The sequence below is a fragment of the Miniopterus schreibersii genome, assembly GCF_964146895.1.
Source record: "Miniopterus schreibersii genome assembly, chromosome: 2".
Taxonomy (NCBI): domain Eukaryota; kingdom Metazoa; phylum Chordata; class Mammalia; order Chiroptera; family Miniopteridae; genus Miniopterus; species Miniopterus schreibersii.
Genome location: NC_138102.1, coordinates 126,688,853 through 126,707,745, shown reverse-complemented (window position 1 = coordinate 126,707,745; position 18,893 = coordinate 126,688,853). Strand labels below are relative to the sequence as shown.

Here is an 18,893-nt window from a genome sequence, read left to right as displayed (position 1 = left end):
TATGGACCCTTCATTTGAAGGGTCAGTTACCAGCACTATTATTTATTATTTAATATGCAATTTTAGCCAGACAGTCATGAGAAAAAGAAAAATCACCCCTGACATCCAGGAACTAGGCTGACAGTGTTCTTAGGAGAGGCCAGACACAGCTAGCCCATGATTTTCTGTTGGAGATAAAAATATTCAGAACAAAATCAGACAATGTTACCCTGTGATTGTGAAAAAGTGAGGGGGGAGGGAGAAAAGCAAGATTGTTTTATAATTTTGAGACAAAAAGGAAGTCAATATGTTAAACCACAAAAGTACTAGCTTTTTTTTTAACATATCTTTATTGACTTCAGAGAGAGGAAAGGAGAGGGAGAGAGAGATAGAAACATCAATGATGAGAGAGTCATTGATCGAGCCCACAACCTGGGCATGTGCCCTGACCAGGAATCGAACCCCAATCGCCTGGATCCCAGGTTGATGCTCAACCGCTGGGCCACGCCCAGCCCGGCGGTGCTAGCATTTGCTATTAATAATAATAATAGTTTGGAATCACTGATACTGGCCAGTCAGCTTTCTGAGGTAATCCAATCATTTGTTTGAAACAGACTAAAACATGAATTTCCACATGAAGTCGTAAAACAAGGCCACTACCATTGAGTCCTACTTCACAGATTTGGTTCTTAGATTCCCTCACCAAAGGAAAGTGTGTTTACTTGTCTTGGCATGTATGTTTAAATTTAAAATAGTGTGGGTTTTTTAAAAATACTCTCAGTGGGTTAAAGCATTTGAGTTCTGTGTCGGAAACTGACTTGCCTCCTCTTCTTACATTGTCAGCAATTAAGTGAAAAAGTTCATAAATATAACGAGAGTATCAATTAGTTACTGTTCACCTAGGCAAACAAAATTTATTTCAAATAAAACGTAAAATCAGCCAGGAGATTCGGATTGTTAATGGTAACAAGACGTTGTGCTTTCTAAATGAAATGACTGAATGTACACACTTCAAATGAGAGGTGTGGGAACAGAGTTGCACATTGACAGTGACGTCATGACTAATCTGAGCGCTCAATAGCAGGAGCTACGTCCCCCCTTATCTCCCCCCCCCCCAGCATTATCTTTACATCGCTAGCGGCCAGCAGTGCCTAGCACATTATAGGTACTAAACGTGGTTTTAAATGATTTTTTCAGTCATATAATTCCGTTTTTACAACACAATGTGTCCCCCTCCAAAAAAAAAAAAAATCCATAATATATGCCATGAACTCCTCATAGATGAAAAGTATTTGAATATTCTGCTTGAAATGGACTTCCTGCTGGGTCTAAAGTCACCTGCATTCCTTTACTCTGTGACTACCCAGGTGGTGGTTTCACTTTGCGGCGTTTCCTTGTAACCTCAAACACGAGGCCCACGGTCCCGGGAATCGGTACTACCCGAGGAGCGCCGCAGACGCCCCAAGCCCGAGCCGCGGCCGACCCTCTCCGGCTCCAGCGCCCGAGCAGCCGCCCTTTAGACGCTCACGTGGACGAGGCGACGTCCCGGGGCGGCCGCGGCGCCTGCGCGCGGGAGGGGAGCCGCCGGAGGTGGAGACTCGGCGCGGCTCAGGCTGAGCTCCAGGACCCTCTTTCCTCTGGAGAACTGGACTTGGGCTCCCGGGCGGGGCGGGCGGCCGTTGGATCGTGGCCGCTGTCCGTCACGGCCGGCTAACTGCCGGGATTCGTCTTGGTGCCGACTCCACTTCCTGCCACTTTTCATTCGCCGACATCCAGGCGTCTGCGCGTGGGCGGGCCGTGGGGGCGGAGCTCGCTCTCCATAGGACGTCCGCCTGGCTGCTTCCGCTTCCCTTTTACCTTCCTCTCCGGGTTTGTTCCCTCATGAGGTGATGGAGGTCTGGGGGTGCGCTCTCTGAGTGGGTGCACTTTTTTTTCTATGGAGCCTTAACAACTCGCCCAGAGGTGCTCTCCACCAACAGTGTCCGGAAATACTTCGGGTTTATATTCTTGTTTTGATCGGTGGAAGATGTTGACATTTATGTTCGCCTTCACACAAGTGTTTTGCTGGCAACTTAAATGATTATTTTTCTCAGTTGCTCATATCTTTATTTTTCATGACAGATCTTGACGACAGTATATGCAGAAAATATATAAAGATGATAACTAATATAGTTATATTGAGCCTGATCATTTGCATTTCTTTAGCTTTCTGGATTATGTCTATGACAGCAAGCACCTATTATGGTAAGTATGACTGTTCTAAGTTATATTTTTAATATATTTTTATTGATTTCAGAGAGAGGAAGGGGGAGGGAGAGAGAGAAAGAAACGTCAATGATGAGAGTCGTTGCTGGGCTGCTGCTGCACGCCCCACACTCGGGATGGAGCCTGCAGCCTGGGCGTGTGCCCCGACGGGAACCGAACCTCGCCTGGATCACAGGTCCGCGCTCATCCGCTGAGCCATGCCAGTCGGGCTCAGTTATTTTTTATATAAACTAATCGGTGGCGCATTTAAAATCTTACCATTGTGAAATCCAAAACTCATATCCTCCAAATGGTTATGAATTGTGTTTACTTAACTTCTACAGCCTGGATTTAATTTACCAGAAAACATAAACAGTGCCTTTAACGTTCTAAGCCCTTTAATAAATGCTGCTTGTGATAATATTAGTTTTACCTATTTCAGAATATGTTCTTGTTTTATGTAATTATAACATCCATCTTGGTGAGAGATAACTAAAGCATAGTTTTGTAAAGCACATGCAATGATACTTTTAATGATATTCATAATATAGTTTATCAGTTTCATTTGTCCTGTAAAAATAAAAGATGATACAGTGTTTATATTTGGAGATTTAGAGGATTTGTATGCTGTTTGGTCACTTCAAAATAACAGTCCTTTTAAAATCTGAACCCACTTTGCATAATTAGAGTTACCCCAGACTCAAGTCTTTAAGGTTTTTAATCTGCTTTAGAGCATAAATATGCCCTTACACAAACTTCCTTGGTACTCCTATAAAAACAGAATACTGTTCAGTTCAAGGAGAAAAGTGAGAGGTGGAGTGAGAAAGTAAACTTTGTAAGTGATGTGTCGTAAGAGATTGCCAGTTCAGACTTGAGTCCTTTTTCAGAGACACTTGAACAATCGAATGGGCGTTTTCCAGGGCAGGAAGCTTTCAGGGCTGTTCAACTGGAAGGATGAGGGCTTGGGGAGGAGAGGTATGGAAGAAGAGTCTCCTTAATGCCAGTATTAACTGTGAGGAACTGCCCGGCTGGGCGTGCCTCAGCGGTTGAGCCTTCGACCTAAGATCCAGGAAATCGCTGTTTGATTCCCGGTCAGGGCACAGGCCCGGGTTTGGGGCTGGATTCCCAGTGTGAGGCTTGCAGGAGAAAGCCGATCAATGACGACGCCTTCATCATTGATGTTTCTCTCTCTCTCTCCCTTTCCCTTCCTCTCTCTGAAATCAGTAAAGATATATTTAAAAAAAAAAAAAAAAATTCTGACTAACTCAATAGAATAAAACAGGATTTGTAAATGAAGGTACCCCTGGGGCCATGCATCTGATGCAAAGGAGTGAAGCTGTCCCAGGTCTTTGTATATTAAACATGGGAATAGTTCTCCTTTTCAGAAATAGGATTTTCCCGTTTTTGGTTTTGTTGTTGTTGTGGAACACTTGATGCTCTTTATCCTTTATTTTCTTATTTTTGATAGAAACATAGGCACAAGCAATAGTTCACATGTTCCATTACTGTATTCACTCAGCCTTGGTGTTGAGTCTTTCAGGAATGGTGAGGACTTCAAAACTGCAAAACAAAAGAGGCAGCCTCTCGTCACCTGTAGTCAATTCTGCCACATGGCCCAAGTTTATAGTTTATAAAACAAGCCAAGAATTTGGATTTGTATATGAAATCTAATCTTTAAATATTAACTCAAATTGTTTATTTTCTGTTTGTTTTTGTCATAACTCAAATTGTTTAAAAATGTTATGCTAGCCAAAAACAAAACATCTATGAGTTGGATCCAGTCTTTGGAAAAATCGGTTGCTAACCATTGAATCCTGAGGTATGTAGCATGTGAGAATGTTACTTTAAAAAAAAAAAAAATCTCTGAAAGGCAGAGGAATAATTGAATCCTGTTAAGAAAGGAATTTGTTCTGTGGTATTTTTGAGATTTAATACATGCCTCGTCTCCAAAAAAAATTTATTTCAAATCTCCAAATATGGGTGAAATACCCATTATTGTAAATAACCATTTATAAATGCTTTCCAAAACTTAGACTGGGACTTATTTGGTTATTGCCAGTAGTGGAATATACGAGTATACAGGTCAACATAAATATTTTACTTTGGTGACTTTATCTCAGTTTCCCTATTTATTAACAGAATTTTAATCCAGGATGCAGTTATCAAATTTATAGCCAAGCCCGGCTGGCTGTGGCTCAGTGGGTGAGCGTCGACCTAGGATCCAGGCGATCGGGGTTCGATTCCCGGTCAGGGCACATGCCCGGGTTGCGGGCTCAATCAATGACTCTCTCGTGATTGATGTTTCGCTCTCTCTCTCTCCCTCTCCTTTCCTCTCTCTGAAATCAATAAAGATATATTAAAAAAAAAAAAAAAAATTTACAGCCAAGACTAACCTATGCAGGCCTCACACAATTTACACTCTACCTTTATAATTTTTCAGGTAACTTCCAGCCTGTTTCTCCTTGGCGTTGGCTGTTTTCTGTTGTTGTTCCTGTTTTGATCGTATCTAATGGCTTTAAAAAGAAAAGTCTAGATCACAGTGGAGCTTTAGGAGGTATGTTTTGCTATTGAATGTAACCATATAAGTGCTTGCTTATGTAATTAAACTCATGTTTTCTAAACTCTGAACGTATGAGACTATAAATCCCAGTGTTATATATATATTAGACAATGTTAAAGTTTATGCATTGCTCAGCATTCCTATTCTGTCAAATTTTCAGATACTAACATACCCTTTTAATGTAATGTGCAAATTTAACTTTGTAAATTATATCAAGTAAATTAATAGAATAGACTTTTGCGGACCTTGATTACCCTGCTCCTATAGTTGGATTAAATTATCTCCTAGCAGAAACACTGGAGCACTCTTCCTAGGTGTAAAATAAAGGAGCTATTGGAAAAAATAGCTAAGAGACATACTGATATTTTTATATATATCTTGTCTTACCATATAATCAATAAGTATTAGGAATTATGTTTTATTTATTTTGTAAGTGTTATGTTGTACATATCAAGCATTGTTGTTAGCACTTTGGAAATATTAACCCATTTATAGCAAATAATTTAAACAATTTCTGCTTAAATATAATAACACATTTATGCTTTGCTAAAAATATTCTTTCTCAGGTATCCTTGCCATGTTTTTTATTATTCTTGACCTGAAATTCTGTCTTCCTTTGGTTTCCTTGTTGTATATTGACCTGCTTCTCCTCTTATTTTTCTGATCCCTGTTTTTGGTTTTTTTCTGCTACCATTTTCTTTTCTGCCTTCTAGCCTTTGGGCCTTTCTTCATCTCTACTTAGTTTGATTTAGAATTAGAAGATAAGTATTTGAATCCTATCACTGCCACCTGCTATCTCTGAATTTTGCCACATGATCTAACTCCTCAGAGTCTCATTTTATTTTATCTTTTGTGAAATAAGTCCTGTGGGCTTATTGGTAAGGCTCAAACAAGATAATGTGTGGACAACACATCTTTTAAAACTATGCAGCATTATACAAACATTCACTGTTAATGATTTATTTTCTATTTTCAACCATGTTGTAAAATCTCTAAAGATAGAGTGTATCTTATGCTTCTGTGTCCCATGCTTCTTTGAATAGTGTTACACACAATAATAGGTGCTTAGGAAACATATGTAGATTGATTTTAAAACCTCTGCTCTTTTCCTAGTCATTTCATTCTATGGACTGTTGGTATCCTTTTTGCTTGTAGCTTTTTTCCCCCTTAAGGACAAAAAACTGGAATGCTGATTTAAAGTATATCATAGTGCTTGGGAATACTGTTGTGGAATATGATTGCAAGTCGCTTAAACTTTCAGTGTTGTAATTTTCCCATCTGTAAAATAGGAGAGGATAATAGTACCTTTAACATTGACTTATCATGAGGAGTTGTCCATATGAAATGTTTAGCTTAGTACCTGGCATGCATAATAAGTATTTTACAAATGTAAGTTGTTGTTTTTGTTCCACTACTACTATTCATGGTCAAAGGAATTTTACTAAGGTTTGCCATATTATGACTTTACTGTGCTTAGGATTGAGAAGAGTTTTAGAACTTCCACAAGATCTGGGCATTTAGAGGCCGTATTGACATAGGAACACATAGCTCAGTGTAGATAGAAGAGGGAGTGGAGTGGTTGCGGCAGTGCTTAAGGTGGACACTGAAGTGGAGGGCTCTGGTCTCCATGAGAGAGTATTTCTAGAATATGGAGTGAATCACAGTAGGACATGTGGGAAAGTGCTTGTAAACTATAAAGCACTGTGCAGGTAATTTTCTCCAAAGAAATATTGTCTAGACTTAGTTATTCATTGTATGCCCTTGAACATGTCAGTGGGACAATTTGTCACCAGGCTTTTGACTTGACAATTTAAATTTAATTTCACTTGCCAAGACCATTAGGCTTAATGGTTTACCATTTTTTTCATTCAGTCATTCAACAAATATTTAATAAGGGCCCCCTCTGTGACAGACACTGTTCTGTGCACTTAGGATTTAGTAGTGAACAAAATGGATAAAAATCTCGCTGTCAGAGAGCTTACATTTGAAGTCAGGAAAGACAGGTGATAAATATGATGGGTTTGAGGCATTTATTCCCCAGGAGATGCTTTACCTGTAATGAAAGTGCACAGCAATGGGGTGTTGTTAGGAAAGGCTGGTGGTTGTGCTCCCTATGGTCTCACAAGGGTGGCCTTGACCTCTTTTTTTGTCACCATAGTTCAGGTCTGGTGTTCAGTCTTTCTGAAATGGAAACCTCATTCTGTCAGGTACCCAGAGTTGATCAGACCCAAGGAAACTAGTTTATGCTGCTCATTGTCACAAGGGACTGATATATGAGCCAGAATGCTACTTTATTAATCTGATAAAATATGGAACTACCAGGCTAACTGGCATATAAACGTCACAGTTCAGGCATGCCCTATTCTTGTAGTCAGGTTATTTGAGAAGTCAGATTATAATTAGAAGGTTACTTTGGTAAGTACAAAGGCTGAGAAACAGTAATGCAAGTCCATAGATCAAAGGGTTTCATTCCTTGTGTGGTGTTCAACAAGTCTGCCAACCTCTGGTTCTTTAGGCCTTCATGTTGTTAAACAAAAAAACCTTCGCAGCCAAAAGCTTTTGTGAAAGAGCCATATGCTAGCCAGATAAAAGATCATGTCCTAGGACATATAGTCTAAACCAACAGCAACAGAGACAGATGGAGAGACAAAAATGTCTTTATCTTATGAAATAGGACATCATGGGCTTATTGGTGAGGGAAGCTGATGGGGCTCTTTTAAAGATGTATGTTGTTTTGAAAGAATTTACACTGGCTCTAGAGAAGGAGGGGGCGAAGCCGGGGCGATTCTAGGATAGGTACACAGTACTTACGGAAGAAATATTTACTACTTTTGATTGGCTGTGGGCAACATTCAGGAAAGTTCATGCATAAGCAGGATGCAGCGGCCTCTGGAGGTTGGCCATTTCTTTTTAGAAAGCTTCCTGGAAGTTCATTCAAAGCTCCAACATATATTGAGGAATGTGCACAGTCTTTAGTTAGCTGGACCACAGCTATTAACTGGATAATTACCCTTGTCTCTTTCTCCCAGTCTTTGGCTCACTGTAATTTAATATTGAACACCTCAGAATTTTTCTCCTGTCAGTGTTTTTATTTTGGGTTGTTTTTTTGTTTGTTTGTTTGTTTGTTTGGGGTTTTTTGTTAATTCTCACCTGATGATATTTTTTCTATTGATTTTTAGAAAGAGTGGAAGAGAAGGAGGGAAGAAGGAAGGGAGGGAGAGAGACACACAGAGAGAGAAAGAGAGACATCTATGTGAGAGAGACACATCAATTGGTTGCCTCTCGCTACCAGGAGTGGGGATCGAACCTGCAACCCAGGTACGTTCCCTTGACTGGGAATCGAACCCAACACCCTTCTGTGAGTGGGCCAATGCTATAACCACTGAGTCACACCTCGTAGGGCTAACCAGCCTTCTTTTTTTTTTTTTTCCTTTTTTTGTTTATTTTTCTTTATTGTTGAAAGTATTACAGATATCCCCCCTCTTGTCCGCCATTGATCCCCTCCACCCACCATCCACCACCCCCCACCCTCGGCCTTCACCACACTATTGTCTGTGTCCATGGGTTATGCATATATGCATATAAGTTCTTTGATTAATCTCTTCCCACCCACTCCCCCACCCCTGCCTTCCCACTGAGATTCATCAGTCTGTCCCATGTCCCATGCTTCTATGTCTCTGGATCTGTTTTGTTCCTCAGTCCGTTTTATTTATTAGATTCCACATATGAGTGAGATCATGTAAAACTGAATCAGGAAGAATCAGAAAACCTGAATAGGCTAATAACAACTGATAAAATTTGAAGCAGTCATAAAAAACTCTCAGCAAACAAAAGCCATGGAGGAACTTTCTAATTCTTTAAGGTGCAGGATTAGATAGTTTACTTAAAATTTGTCTTGCTTTTTGAGGTATGCCTACAGTACTATGAACTTCCCTCTTAGGACTGCTTTTGCTGTGTCCCATAGATTTTGGATTGTGCGTTCATTTGTTTCCAGAAGTTTTTTATTTCTTTCTTGATCTTACTGGTAACACATTCATTGTTAATAACGTTATTTAGCCTCCATATGTTTGAATATTTTTGAGTGTTTTTACTGTAGTTGATTTCTAATTTCATGCTCTTGTGATCTGAGATGCTTGATATGATTTCAGTCTTCCTGAACTTGTAGAGACTGGTTTTGTGTCCTAACATATGGTCTACCTTTGAGAATGACCCATGTGCACTTGAGAGAAATGTATATTCTGCAGCTTTGGGGTGAAATGTTCTGTAAATACCAATTAAATCCATCTAATCTAGTGTGCCATTTAGTCACTATTTCTGTGTTGACTTTTTGTCTGGAAGATCTATCCAGTGAAGTTAGTGGGGTGTTAAAGTCCCTGACTATGACTGTATTGCTTTTGATCTCTCCCTTAAAGTCCTTAAAGTTATTATTGATAGGTCCTTACTTATTGCCATTTTAATTCTTTTTGCCTATGTTTCTCTCTCTATTTCTTATTATTACAGCAGTCCCTTTAACATTTCCTGTAATGCTGGTTTGGTGGTGATAAGCTCCTTTAGCCTTTTTTTGTCTGGGAAGCTCTTTATTTCACCATCTATTTTGAATGATAGCCTTGCTGGATAGAATAGTCTTGGTTTCAGATCCTTGTTTGCATTACCTTGAGTACTTCAAGCCATTCCCTTCTGGCCTGTAGAGTTTCTGACGAGAAATCAGCTGACAGCCTTATGGATCTCCTTTGTAAATAACATATTGCTGTCCTCTTGCTGCCTTTAATATTCTCTCTTTGTCTTGAATTTTTGGCATTTTAATTATGATGTTTCTGGGGGTGGCCCTCTTTGGATTCTTCTTGCTTGGGACTCTCTGTGCCTCCTGAACTTGTATAACTTTTTCTTTCACAAGATTAAGGAAGTTTTCTGCCATTATTTCTTCAAACAGATTCTCTAACCCTTGCATACTTTCGACCTCTTCTGGCACTCCTGTGATGTGAATATTGTTACGTTTCACATTGTCCCCTTGGCTGGAATCAAACCCAGGACCCTTCAGTCCACGGGCCTATGCTCTAACCACTGAGCAAAATGGACTAGGGCAAGAATGCTACCTTTTGTGTAAGGAATAAGAGAAAAATAACAAAACATGCATATATCTGCTTATCTTTATAAAAAGAAAACACTTAATAATAAACTGGAAAACAGTGAAGTTGGTTACCTACAAGAATGGAGGGAGACCAGAATATAGGGGGAAGAACAGAAGGGATTTGGGAGGAAGTGGCATTTCTCAAGTAGTATACTTTTTAGTATAAGTTTGACTTTTGAAAGTGTGCCAGTGTTCTATGTATTTACGATAGTAAATCAGTAAAGATGGAGGGGGGAATCTAAAACTGAAAACAAACTAAAACAGATGAACCCAGTTGTATTTTAAATCAGTACTATAAGTACACTGAAGAGAAGAAAAGAAAAAGAGTAACTTACACAGTATTTAACTATATTCCTTTAGTCTTGGTTAGGGGAAGGGGAGAATTCCAAAGTTTTTTTGATAGTTTTTTTGTTGTTGTTGTAGTAGGGGTGAAGCAATTCCAAAATAGTTTTAGATGTAATAAAGGATTGAGCAAATGAGTGAAATTGTCATTGTCATTGAAGCCAGAGTTTTTACTAAGGAGAAAGGCATACGAATATGCAATGGGAAAAAGCAATAGAGAGCCTGTAGCATTGGATTGGAAATAGAGTTATTGGTGTAATCTTGTGATTTATAAAATATATATGTGTATGAGTATTTACATATATCTATTTATATTTCCATATTGTTCATGCATTGTTTTCTTGAGTTTTGCCACATCTTCCTTTATTCTTTTCAGCATCTTTAAGACAGTTGTTTTGAAATCTTTGTTTAGTAGACCCACCATCTGACCTTTCTCAGTTATCTCTGTTCAATTATTTTTTTTGTTTGAATGGGCTATACTTTCCTGTTTCTTTGTATGCTGTGTGAAATTTTTGTTGACATTGAATTACATGGTAACTCTGGAAACCAGAATCTCCTTTGTCCCCATGGTTTGCTCTTTTTTTGTTTTTGCTTTGTTTTTTATTGTTGTAGGTTGTCTCTCTGCCAAGGATCAGCCTGAAGTGTAAAACCTAAGGTCTTCACAGTCTTTTCTGAGCCTATGCCTTTCCCTGGGTATGCATGGTGACTTATTCATTTGTGACATAAATACAATTGCTTTTGAATGTCCTAGTCTTTAATGTCTGGCTCCCAAAAGGAGGAAAAACAGAAAAATGAGGGTGAGCTGGGAACCAGCCGTTTGAATCCTCTGGAAGACGGAGGGGCTTGAAACAGTGTGGTGTAGAGTATAACAGTAGCTGCCAAGCTCTATGTCTGTACCTCTGTGACCAGAAGTAGCAATCAATGATCAGAATACAAATCCTGATATTTGGAAAACAAGATCCACATTGCCCACCTGGCTCCCACAAGCTGTGTACAAACTGCTTGTGCAACTCCTACACTGCCTGCTGACAGTGGTTGATGGGGGGAGTGGCTACCTAACTAAGAGCTAAAATTAACAAAAATTAACTTCAGCTTCCCTTCCAGACCTTCCAATAGAAACTACAAGCCTTCAATAGACTCTAGAGTTCCAAAATAATTTTACCAGACAGATTCTTCCAGTTCTGTTTTCCGGGTGGGAAGACAGGTTCCTAGTCCTTTCTACTCTGCCATCTTCCCAGAATCCTATCTCTAATTCATTTTTATAGGATTAAATAACCATTGTGTTAATAGAAATGAGGGTACTTTGCTACCTTGACATCAAGTTTTACTCACTAGCACACTTTGAAATTTTGTAACAAAAGGCCTTTAAGGAATTTTTGTGTGATTTGAAAAGCCAATTTCAGTATAAGTTCATACTTTCCTTTTAGAATTACCTATGGAGAGAAATTATAATTTTTAACTTAACCCATAGCAGGTTCTTTAAGTCTCAAGCATGTTTGATTGATTTAGCAGTTGATGTCAGGGCCTCTTTCCATATTGCTGTGACAGCAAAAATCCATCTTTCCTTTATTTCCTCTTCTGTGTCATGAAAGGTAAGTTTCCCTTTTGTTTGTTTTCCTGATTGAACTATAGGTTTTAGAAGCTTTCCTTAAAATTGGACATTCATGGAAAAATAAAGAATATCCCCTTTTTTCTTTGTTTGCTTAAACAGGAGACAAAGAAAAAAGTCTCAAAATCTAAAATCACATTCACAGACTATATTCCATTTTGGGTTCCACAGGTATCCAGAATTTTTTTCATAGATTTAAGTAGGAAACTTTAGCTAAGAAATGCTCTATCTTTTCACATAGTTTGTGAAGCTCGACACGAGAACATGTGAAAATTCTTGGGAAAGCATAAAAAGCTTATCTTTTTAAAATTTTCTTTATAAATTGGAAAATCAATCCCAAGCTAGCATAAATCCCGGCATAGCTTAGTGGTTGAGTGTTGACCTATGAACCTGGAGTTCATGGTTCAATTCCTGGCTAGGGCACATGCCCGGGTTTTGGGCTCTGTCCCCAGTGTGGGGTGTGCAGGAGGCAGCCGATTGATGACGCTCTCTCATCATTGATGTTTCTATCTCTCTCACCCCCTCCCATCCTCTCTCTGAAATCAATGAAAAAAAATTTTTTTTTAATCCCAAGCTATGGGGGGGAAATGTAAAAAATAGAAACCTGATCCGGCCAGTGTGGTTTAGTGGTTGAGCATCAACCCATGGACCAAGAGGTCCCCAGTTCAATTCCCAGTCAGGGCACATGCCTGGATTGAGGGCTTAATCCCCAGTAGGGGGCATGCAGGAGGTAGCTGATTGATAGATCCATGTTTCTCTTGCATCAATGTTTCTCTCTCTCTATCTCTCTCCCTTCCTCTCTCTCTAAAATCAATAAAAACATATTTTTTTTTAAAATAGAAACCTGGAAGACTTTATAGTCTTATTGCCCATGAGAGAACGACAGTTAATTTGAAAATTCTTTGTACTAGCCATCTATCCAAATATTATATATAATGTATATAATGCATAGTTTAATAACAATAGAAGCATATCGTGTTCTTCATTATAAAGTGTTTCTAAAATAATATCTTACATTTATATAGCACGGTTTGTTTGAAAGGAGGTCAAAATATGGTAAAAAACAGATCTCAATTTAACCAAACTGACATTCAATTTACTGTTTGGTAATATCTTATTTGGTAAAAATGGAAATGTACATTTCACGTTATAATGTGAAAATAACCAATAAAAATCCATCCTTTTTTTCCCCACAGTATTAATGTGTGGACTAATATAATTCTGTGTGTATATGTGTTTCTTTCAGGGCTAATAGTCGGATTTATCCTAACCATTGCAAACTTCAGCTTTTTTACATCTTTGCTGACGTTTTTCCTTTCTTGTTCTAAACTCACTAAATGGAAGGGAGAAATAAAGAAGCATCTAGAACCAGAATATAAAGAAGGTAAAACGAATTAAGTTTGACATTATTTAAAAGAGTAACTTTGTTTCATTCTAACATAGAAGCTTTTAATCAAAACATGTTTAGACTGTTGAAATGGACGAATTTTATATGAGAATTGCTTTAAGTAGTAGCCTGATTTAGTTTACCTTTACTTCACCACAATGACAAGTAACAGCAAAATTTAAGAAGCACTAAAGTCTTTCAGTAATTACTCTAAAAGAATATAGAATGTGGGCAAAGTTACCATCCTACTTTTAGTCATTTAAAAAATTTTTAGTCATTTTTATTTTCTTATCTGTTAAAATATTTAAGTTCCTATATGAGCATAACTTTTCTTCTGAGAAGAAAACATTACTTGTCCCTTTTTCTTCCTACTTGTTTGCTTCCAGGTGGGCAGAGAAATTGGGTTCAGGTGTTCTGTAACGGAGCTGTAGCCACAGAGCTGGCCCTACTGTACATGATAGAAAGTGGCCCCGGGGAAATCCCAATAGATTTTTCCAAGCAGCACACTGCTTCATGGATGTGTTTGTCTCTCTTGGCTGCACTGGCCTGCTCTACTGGTGACACATGGGCTTCAGAAATTGGCCCTGTTCTGAGTAAAAGCTCGCCAAGGCTAATAACAACATGGGAGAAAGTTCCAGTTGGTGAGTCTTCATTTAAGTTTCTTTAAAAGCCCGGCCGGGCGTGGCTCAGTGGTTAAGCATCGACCTAGAATCCAGGCGATCAGGGTTCGATTCCCTGTCAGGGCACATGCCCGGGTTGCGGGCTGCAGCCGATCAATGACTCTCTCATCATTGATGTTTCTCTCTCTCTCCCTCCCTCTCCTTTCCTCTCTCTGAAATCAATGGAGATATATTTTTAAAAAACTTAAAGAAAAGTTTATGAAGAAAGAAAAACCTGATATTGTATTTCTTATTTAAGAGCCTTTGAGGAATCGTTAATCTTCTTACTTGGAAAATTGCTGTAGGCTATTAAATTGGTGATGATAAGTATTTGCAGCAAAAGTTAGCAAGCCCTAGATAAAGAATACAGAAACATAGGCATTGATTCACAGACGCATCAGTGGGAAAGGAAGAGGGAGGGAACAACAGAGTATTTCTTGAGGATCTGTTATGTGGTTAGTGCTTTAACACGTATCTAAATTCCCCGTTCCTATTAGCAGCTACTGCCGCTCCTTCGTCGCCTTTGTCTCTGCCACCTCCCTCATCTCCTTTTCCTCCTCCTCTGTCTCCTCCTTTTCTTTTTCCTGCTGCTTCTCTCCTCCTTTTTTTCTTCATCATTATCATCATCATGAACAGCTAACATCTTTGAGTACCTACTACGTGCAAGGCACTGCTCTACATGGATTACCATTAAGTGCTCTTAGTAACTGTACAAATTGGTTCTTTTATTATTTCTATCTTACAAACAAGGAAACTAAGGCGTAGAGAAGTTAGGTAACTTCACGAGTCACATAGCTTGGAAGTGGCAGAACTAAGATTAAAACCAGGCCGTCTCCCTCCACTGAACCATTCTACTTCACTGCTCAGAATGTCAGCAGTTACTGAGGAGAAAAGACTGTTTTCTAAGTAGGCTGTGCTCTTACGATCTTTGGGTTAAATGAAAGAAAACCCTCCTTTCTTTAAATTAGTCTTGATTGGATAGGTGCCAAATTTTTTTGCTTTCCTTGTGTTTATGTGTTTGCTGATTGTTAACCAGACGATTTTATCCATGTTTCTTCTTCAGGGACCAATGGAGGGGTTACGATGGTGGGCCTGGCTTCCAGTCTCCTTGGTGGTACCTTTGTGGGCCTTACCTACTTCCTCACACAGTTGGTTTTTGTAAATGATTTGGACATTTCTGCTCCCCAGTGGCCAATTATTGTAGTTGGGGGTCTGGCTGGCTTACTGGGATCAATTGTGGACTCATATTTAGGAGCAACAATGCAATTTACAGGTAAGAACATTACCTTATTACTGTATTGCAGCTTGTTGGTGTATTAAAGAAATGGGAAAGAAATTAGAAGATAAAATAAAAAGATATGGCAATGAAAACAATCCCAAAGACACCAGGACTTGAGAGACCAGGAATGATAGGGCAGTCTCTTCTATAATTTTTATTTTCTTACTCTTTCTTGTTAAGCTGATTGAAAGAGAACTAGTCCAGAACAATGAGTAGAAGCTGTGTGGGGAGCATATGGTAGTGCAGGAAGCGTGGTTTTGCTAATGGGACTTCACCTAATCCCAAGAAAGCAGAACGTTTGGGATCAAATCACTTTAATGCCCCGTCCTTCTACTTGTTTTACAAGTCCATGTGAGAGAATTATTTTACTAATCTGACTATACACATATGACCTCCTTTTCCCTTGGGACTCGTGCTTGCTTTCCTCCCTGCTGAGTTTTTAGCCCCACTTAAGATACACGGGAGAGTCAGTTTTCTCAAAAGTTTTCTGTGCTTTGCTCTGAGGCTCTCCTGTCATGTCAGGGTACTGACATATTTTGTTAGGTGTATATTTGCTCCACACACTAATGAACTACGTTTTCTCCTTTGATTCATATAATGAAGAGGCTGGGATTTGGGAGAAAGTTTCTGTGATTCTCCTCATGCCCCAAGATAATCTACTTCCCTTCCGCTCCCCTTCCCACCAGTCTGAATGTTTGTATTCTCAGTTTTGTTAGTCTCATCTCTATGCTAAAGAAGAATCAAACTGATTTTAATTCACACTAAGGGCTCAATAATTATACACACACAAACATATGTTGTTGTTTTTTGTTTGTTTTTTGTTATTCCTTGCCTGAGGATATTTTTTTTCCATTGCTTTTTCAGAGAGAGTAGAAGGGGGGTGGAGAGAAACGTCTATGTGAAAGAAAGAGACATCGACTAGTTGCCTCCCACACGTGCCCCAACTCGGGGCGGGAGGGAACCTGCAACCAAGGTACATGTCTTGGACCATGAATCAAACCTGTGACCCTTCGGTGCATAGGCTGACGTAGCCACTGAGCCACACCTGCCAGGGCACAAACGTATGTTTTTTAAAGAGCTTAGGTTTTATTCTAAACTGGGCTCTAACTGGGCAAGTTTCTGATCATATTGAATGGGTTGAATAACAATTGTGGGCTGTGTGGTGAGGTTAATTCATTCAAGAGATCTTGGTGTGCCTCCTTTGTGCCAGTACCACGCTAGTCCTGGGTATCCATTGCAGAGGCTGCTGACATGGTCTCTATTCTCAGGGGCCTCATAGGTTGGTCTTGGAGGGGAACCACTGGGAAGGCAGGCCCAGTCTGCCAGTTTCATGTCATCTCTGCTTTTCATATTCTCTTCTACTTCTGAATGAACTCCAGCCGTGTTGAGAGAACAATATTGAGGGATACTAAAACCCATTTATTCAAAGAGGCCTTTTGTAATCAAGGGTTCCATATCTCTCAGCATATAGATTATCCACTAAATTCTTTGTATAAGTAGCTGATAATCTTTCAGAGATTTCTTTCCTGCCTGGCCGGGCGTGGCTCAGTGGTTGAGCATCCACCTATGATCCGGGAGATCACTGTTCAATTCCTGGTCAGGGCACATGCCCGGGTTGCAGGCTCCATCCCCAGTAGGGGGCGTGCAGGGGGCAGCCAATCGGTGACTCTCATCATTGATGTTACTATCCCTCTCCTTCTCCCTTCCTTTCTGAAATCAATAAAGATATATATATTTTTAAAAAGATTTATTTCCTTTGGAGGAAAAAGCTACTTTTTTTTTTTTTTTTTATCAAGTCATTTGGATTTTGGACCTCACTTGGCTTCTTTTCCACTCTAGGTTTGGATGAAAGCACTGGCATGGTGGTCAATAGCCCAACAAATGAGGTGAAGTACATAGCAGGGAAACCCATTCTTGATAACAATGCAGTGAATCTGTTTTCTTCTGTCCTTATTGCTCTCTTGCTCCCAACAGCTGCTTGGGGTTTTTGGCCCAGGCTGTGAACTTTATCTCATTTACAAAGATTGAAACTGGTAAATTCAGCAAAATTTGCAATCCTAAGTTTCATCCTAAGAAGAACAATTGTAATGGCAAAGGGGAAATGCTAGCACCTCTCGTATTCCGTTGTGATGGAATTCTACATTTTTCCTCTCATCTACTCTCTTGTAACAGCTGACATATTCTAGTGAAAGACAAGAGTACATAGAACTTATCCATTTTTTTCTTCTGCTGAATGGAGCTTCTTGAACAATGATGCCACAATGCGCCTGTATATTGGCATATATTGAACTGAAAGCTAACATATTGAACTGAAAGTTCCTACATGGTAGGTACAACTTTTGTTTGTTTAAACTAGTGTAGGGACTAAAAGTCATAAAATTTTAAAATGGTTCTCAGCTGTGCCAGAGAAATGCCACTGTGCCAGTTGCCCAAATGTTAAACCCATTTTAGGTGGTTTAAACTGATGTGTATGGAGGCCTGAATAAGTGTAGTATCCTGGACTTCTTCCATTACTTGCCATTTACAGTTGTGAAAGGTGTGCAGTTTGATTCCTAGTGAGCCGTGAGGCCTCCTCCACATTTGTTCTTCCTTCCTCAGGATTAGTAATGAAAAGAAAGTAAATGTCTTTTTCATATGACCATTAGAATGCATGAAAAAATATTTTTAAGTAAGAGCAAGAGAGAGCTATCCTGTATCTAAAAAATGTGCACCTTACTGTATATTTTAGTTGATCTCTGAGGAGAAATTATCTCAAATTTAATATTTTTAAATGTATTTTCTAGCTGTCTTTTAAAGGTGTATAGGAATCTGCTTTACGTTGTCATACCAAACAATTAAAGAGTCACTGGAAAATTATTTGCTAATCTAGAATTTGCTGGGCGATGCTATGATTTCCTGTGATAACCTTTTAAATTGTGCTCACCTTTATATTATAGCCTCAACTAAAGTGAATTATACTTTTCGGTTTTATTCTATACTGTGATTAACTATGTTCTAAAGGATTTTGATATGGTGTGGATTACTTTGCTAAAAGTATTTTAAGATATTTCTCATGTGATTTCCATACCTTTCTTTCCCTGAGAAGGAAAGACTGTTTTCTAAATAAGTTATCACAATGAGGAAAAACTACTTAGCCACCAAATTCCTGGTGATTTATACATGCTTTAAAGAAGTAAACACAATTATGCAGCTTAATTATTTAATCTCCTAATGGAGTATCTGTCACTGTAATTCTAGATGGTGCCGAACATTTTTAAATCATATAGGTCTTCAATATATGTTTGTTAAGTTGTTTGACTCCAAGCATGTTTCTTTAAGAGTCACTGAAAGTTGATAATCAGGAACATATTTCTGGAGGAAAATAAAAAAAACAGTTTACCTGAATATTTGAGGCCTGTGATGATTCCAATATTTCTTAATACATGTGATGCAATATTAATGATTTTGGAACTAACGAGTCAGGAAGTGCTTGCAGGAGGAGTGAGGGTAAGGCCATGTTGGCAGGGCAAGACTCCTGAAATTATTCTCCCTGTCAAGACTAGACATGTTAATTCATTTATCGTAACTGCCCCTTTCAAAATTTATTTTACACATGTCACAACCCTTTTTTTATGTTTGTATTTTTTAAATTAATGTTTAATTCCTTAACTAATACACTGAATTTACTCTTCTTTTTAAAAAATTAGAACATTAAAGATAAAGTTAA

The 18,893-nt window shown here is 38.9% G+C and overlaps 1 protein-coding gene across 3 annotated transcripts; it reads left to right on the top strand.

Annotated features, from left to right (window-relative positions):
• On the top strand, positions 1-18,571 carry TMEM19 (transmembrane protein 19). 3 transcript variants are annotated; one of them, XM_081127614.1, is made up of 7 exons: positions 1-1,848; positions 2,185-2,223; positions 4,664-4,777; positions 13,109-13,246; positions 13,636-13,890; positions 14,972-15,181; positions 17,027-18,571. In XM_081127614.1, the coding sequence occupies exons 2-7, from the start codon at positions 2,196-2,198 to the stop codon at positions 17,188-17,190; spliced, it is 909 nt and encodes a 302-aa protein (XP_080983740.1). In that variant the 5' UTR covers positions 1-1,848; positions 2,185-2,195; the 3' UTR covers positions 17,191-18,571. The 3 variants fall into 3 exon arrangements, with proteins under 3 accessions (XP_080983740.1, XP_080983739.1, XP_080983738.1); XM_081127613.1 differs by having other exon boundaries at positions 2,101-2,223; XM_081127612.1 differs by having other exon boundaries at positions 1-2,223.
• The last annotated feature ends 322 nt before the right edge of the window (positions 18,572-18,893 follow it).

Bases quoted from the DNA above. Each gene is read 5' to 3' on its own strand.
- TMEM19 (XM_081127612.1), top strand. From the start codon at position 2,094: ATGACAGATCTTGACGACAGTATATGCAGAAAATATATAAAGATGATA. The intron at 2,224-4,663 runs GTAAGTATGACT...ATAATTTTTCAG, and splicing joins GACAGCAAGCACCTATTATG to GTAACTTCCAGCCTGTTTCT. The intron at 15,182-17,026 runs GTAAGAACATTA...TTTCCACTCTAG, and splicing joins AGCAACAATGCAATTTACAG to GTTTGGATGAAAGCACTGGC.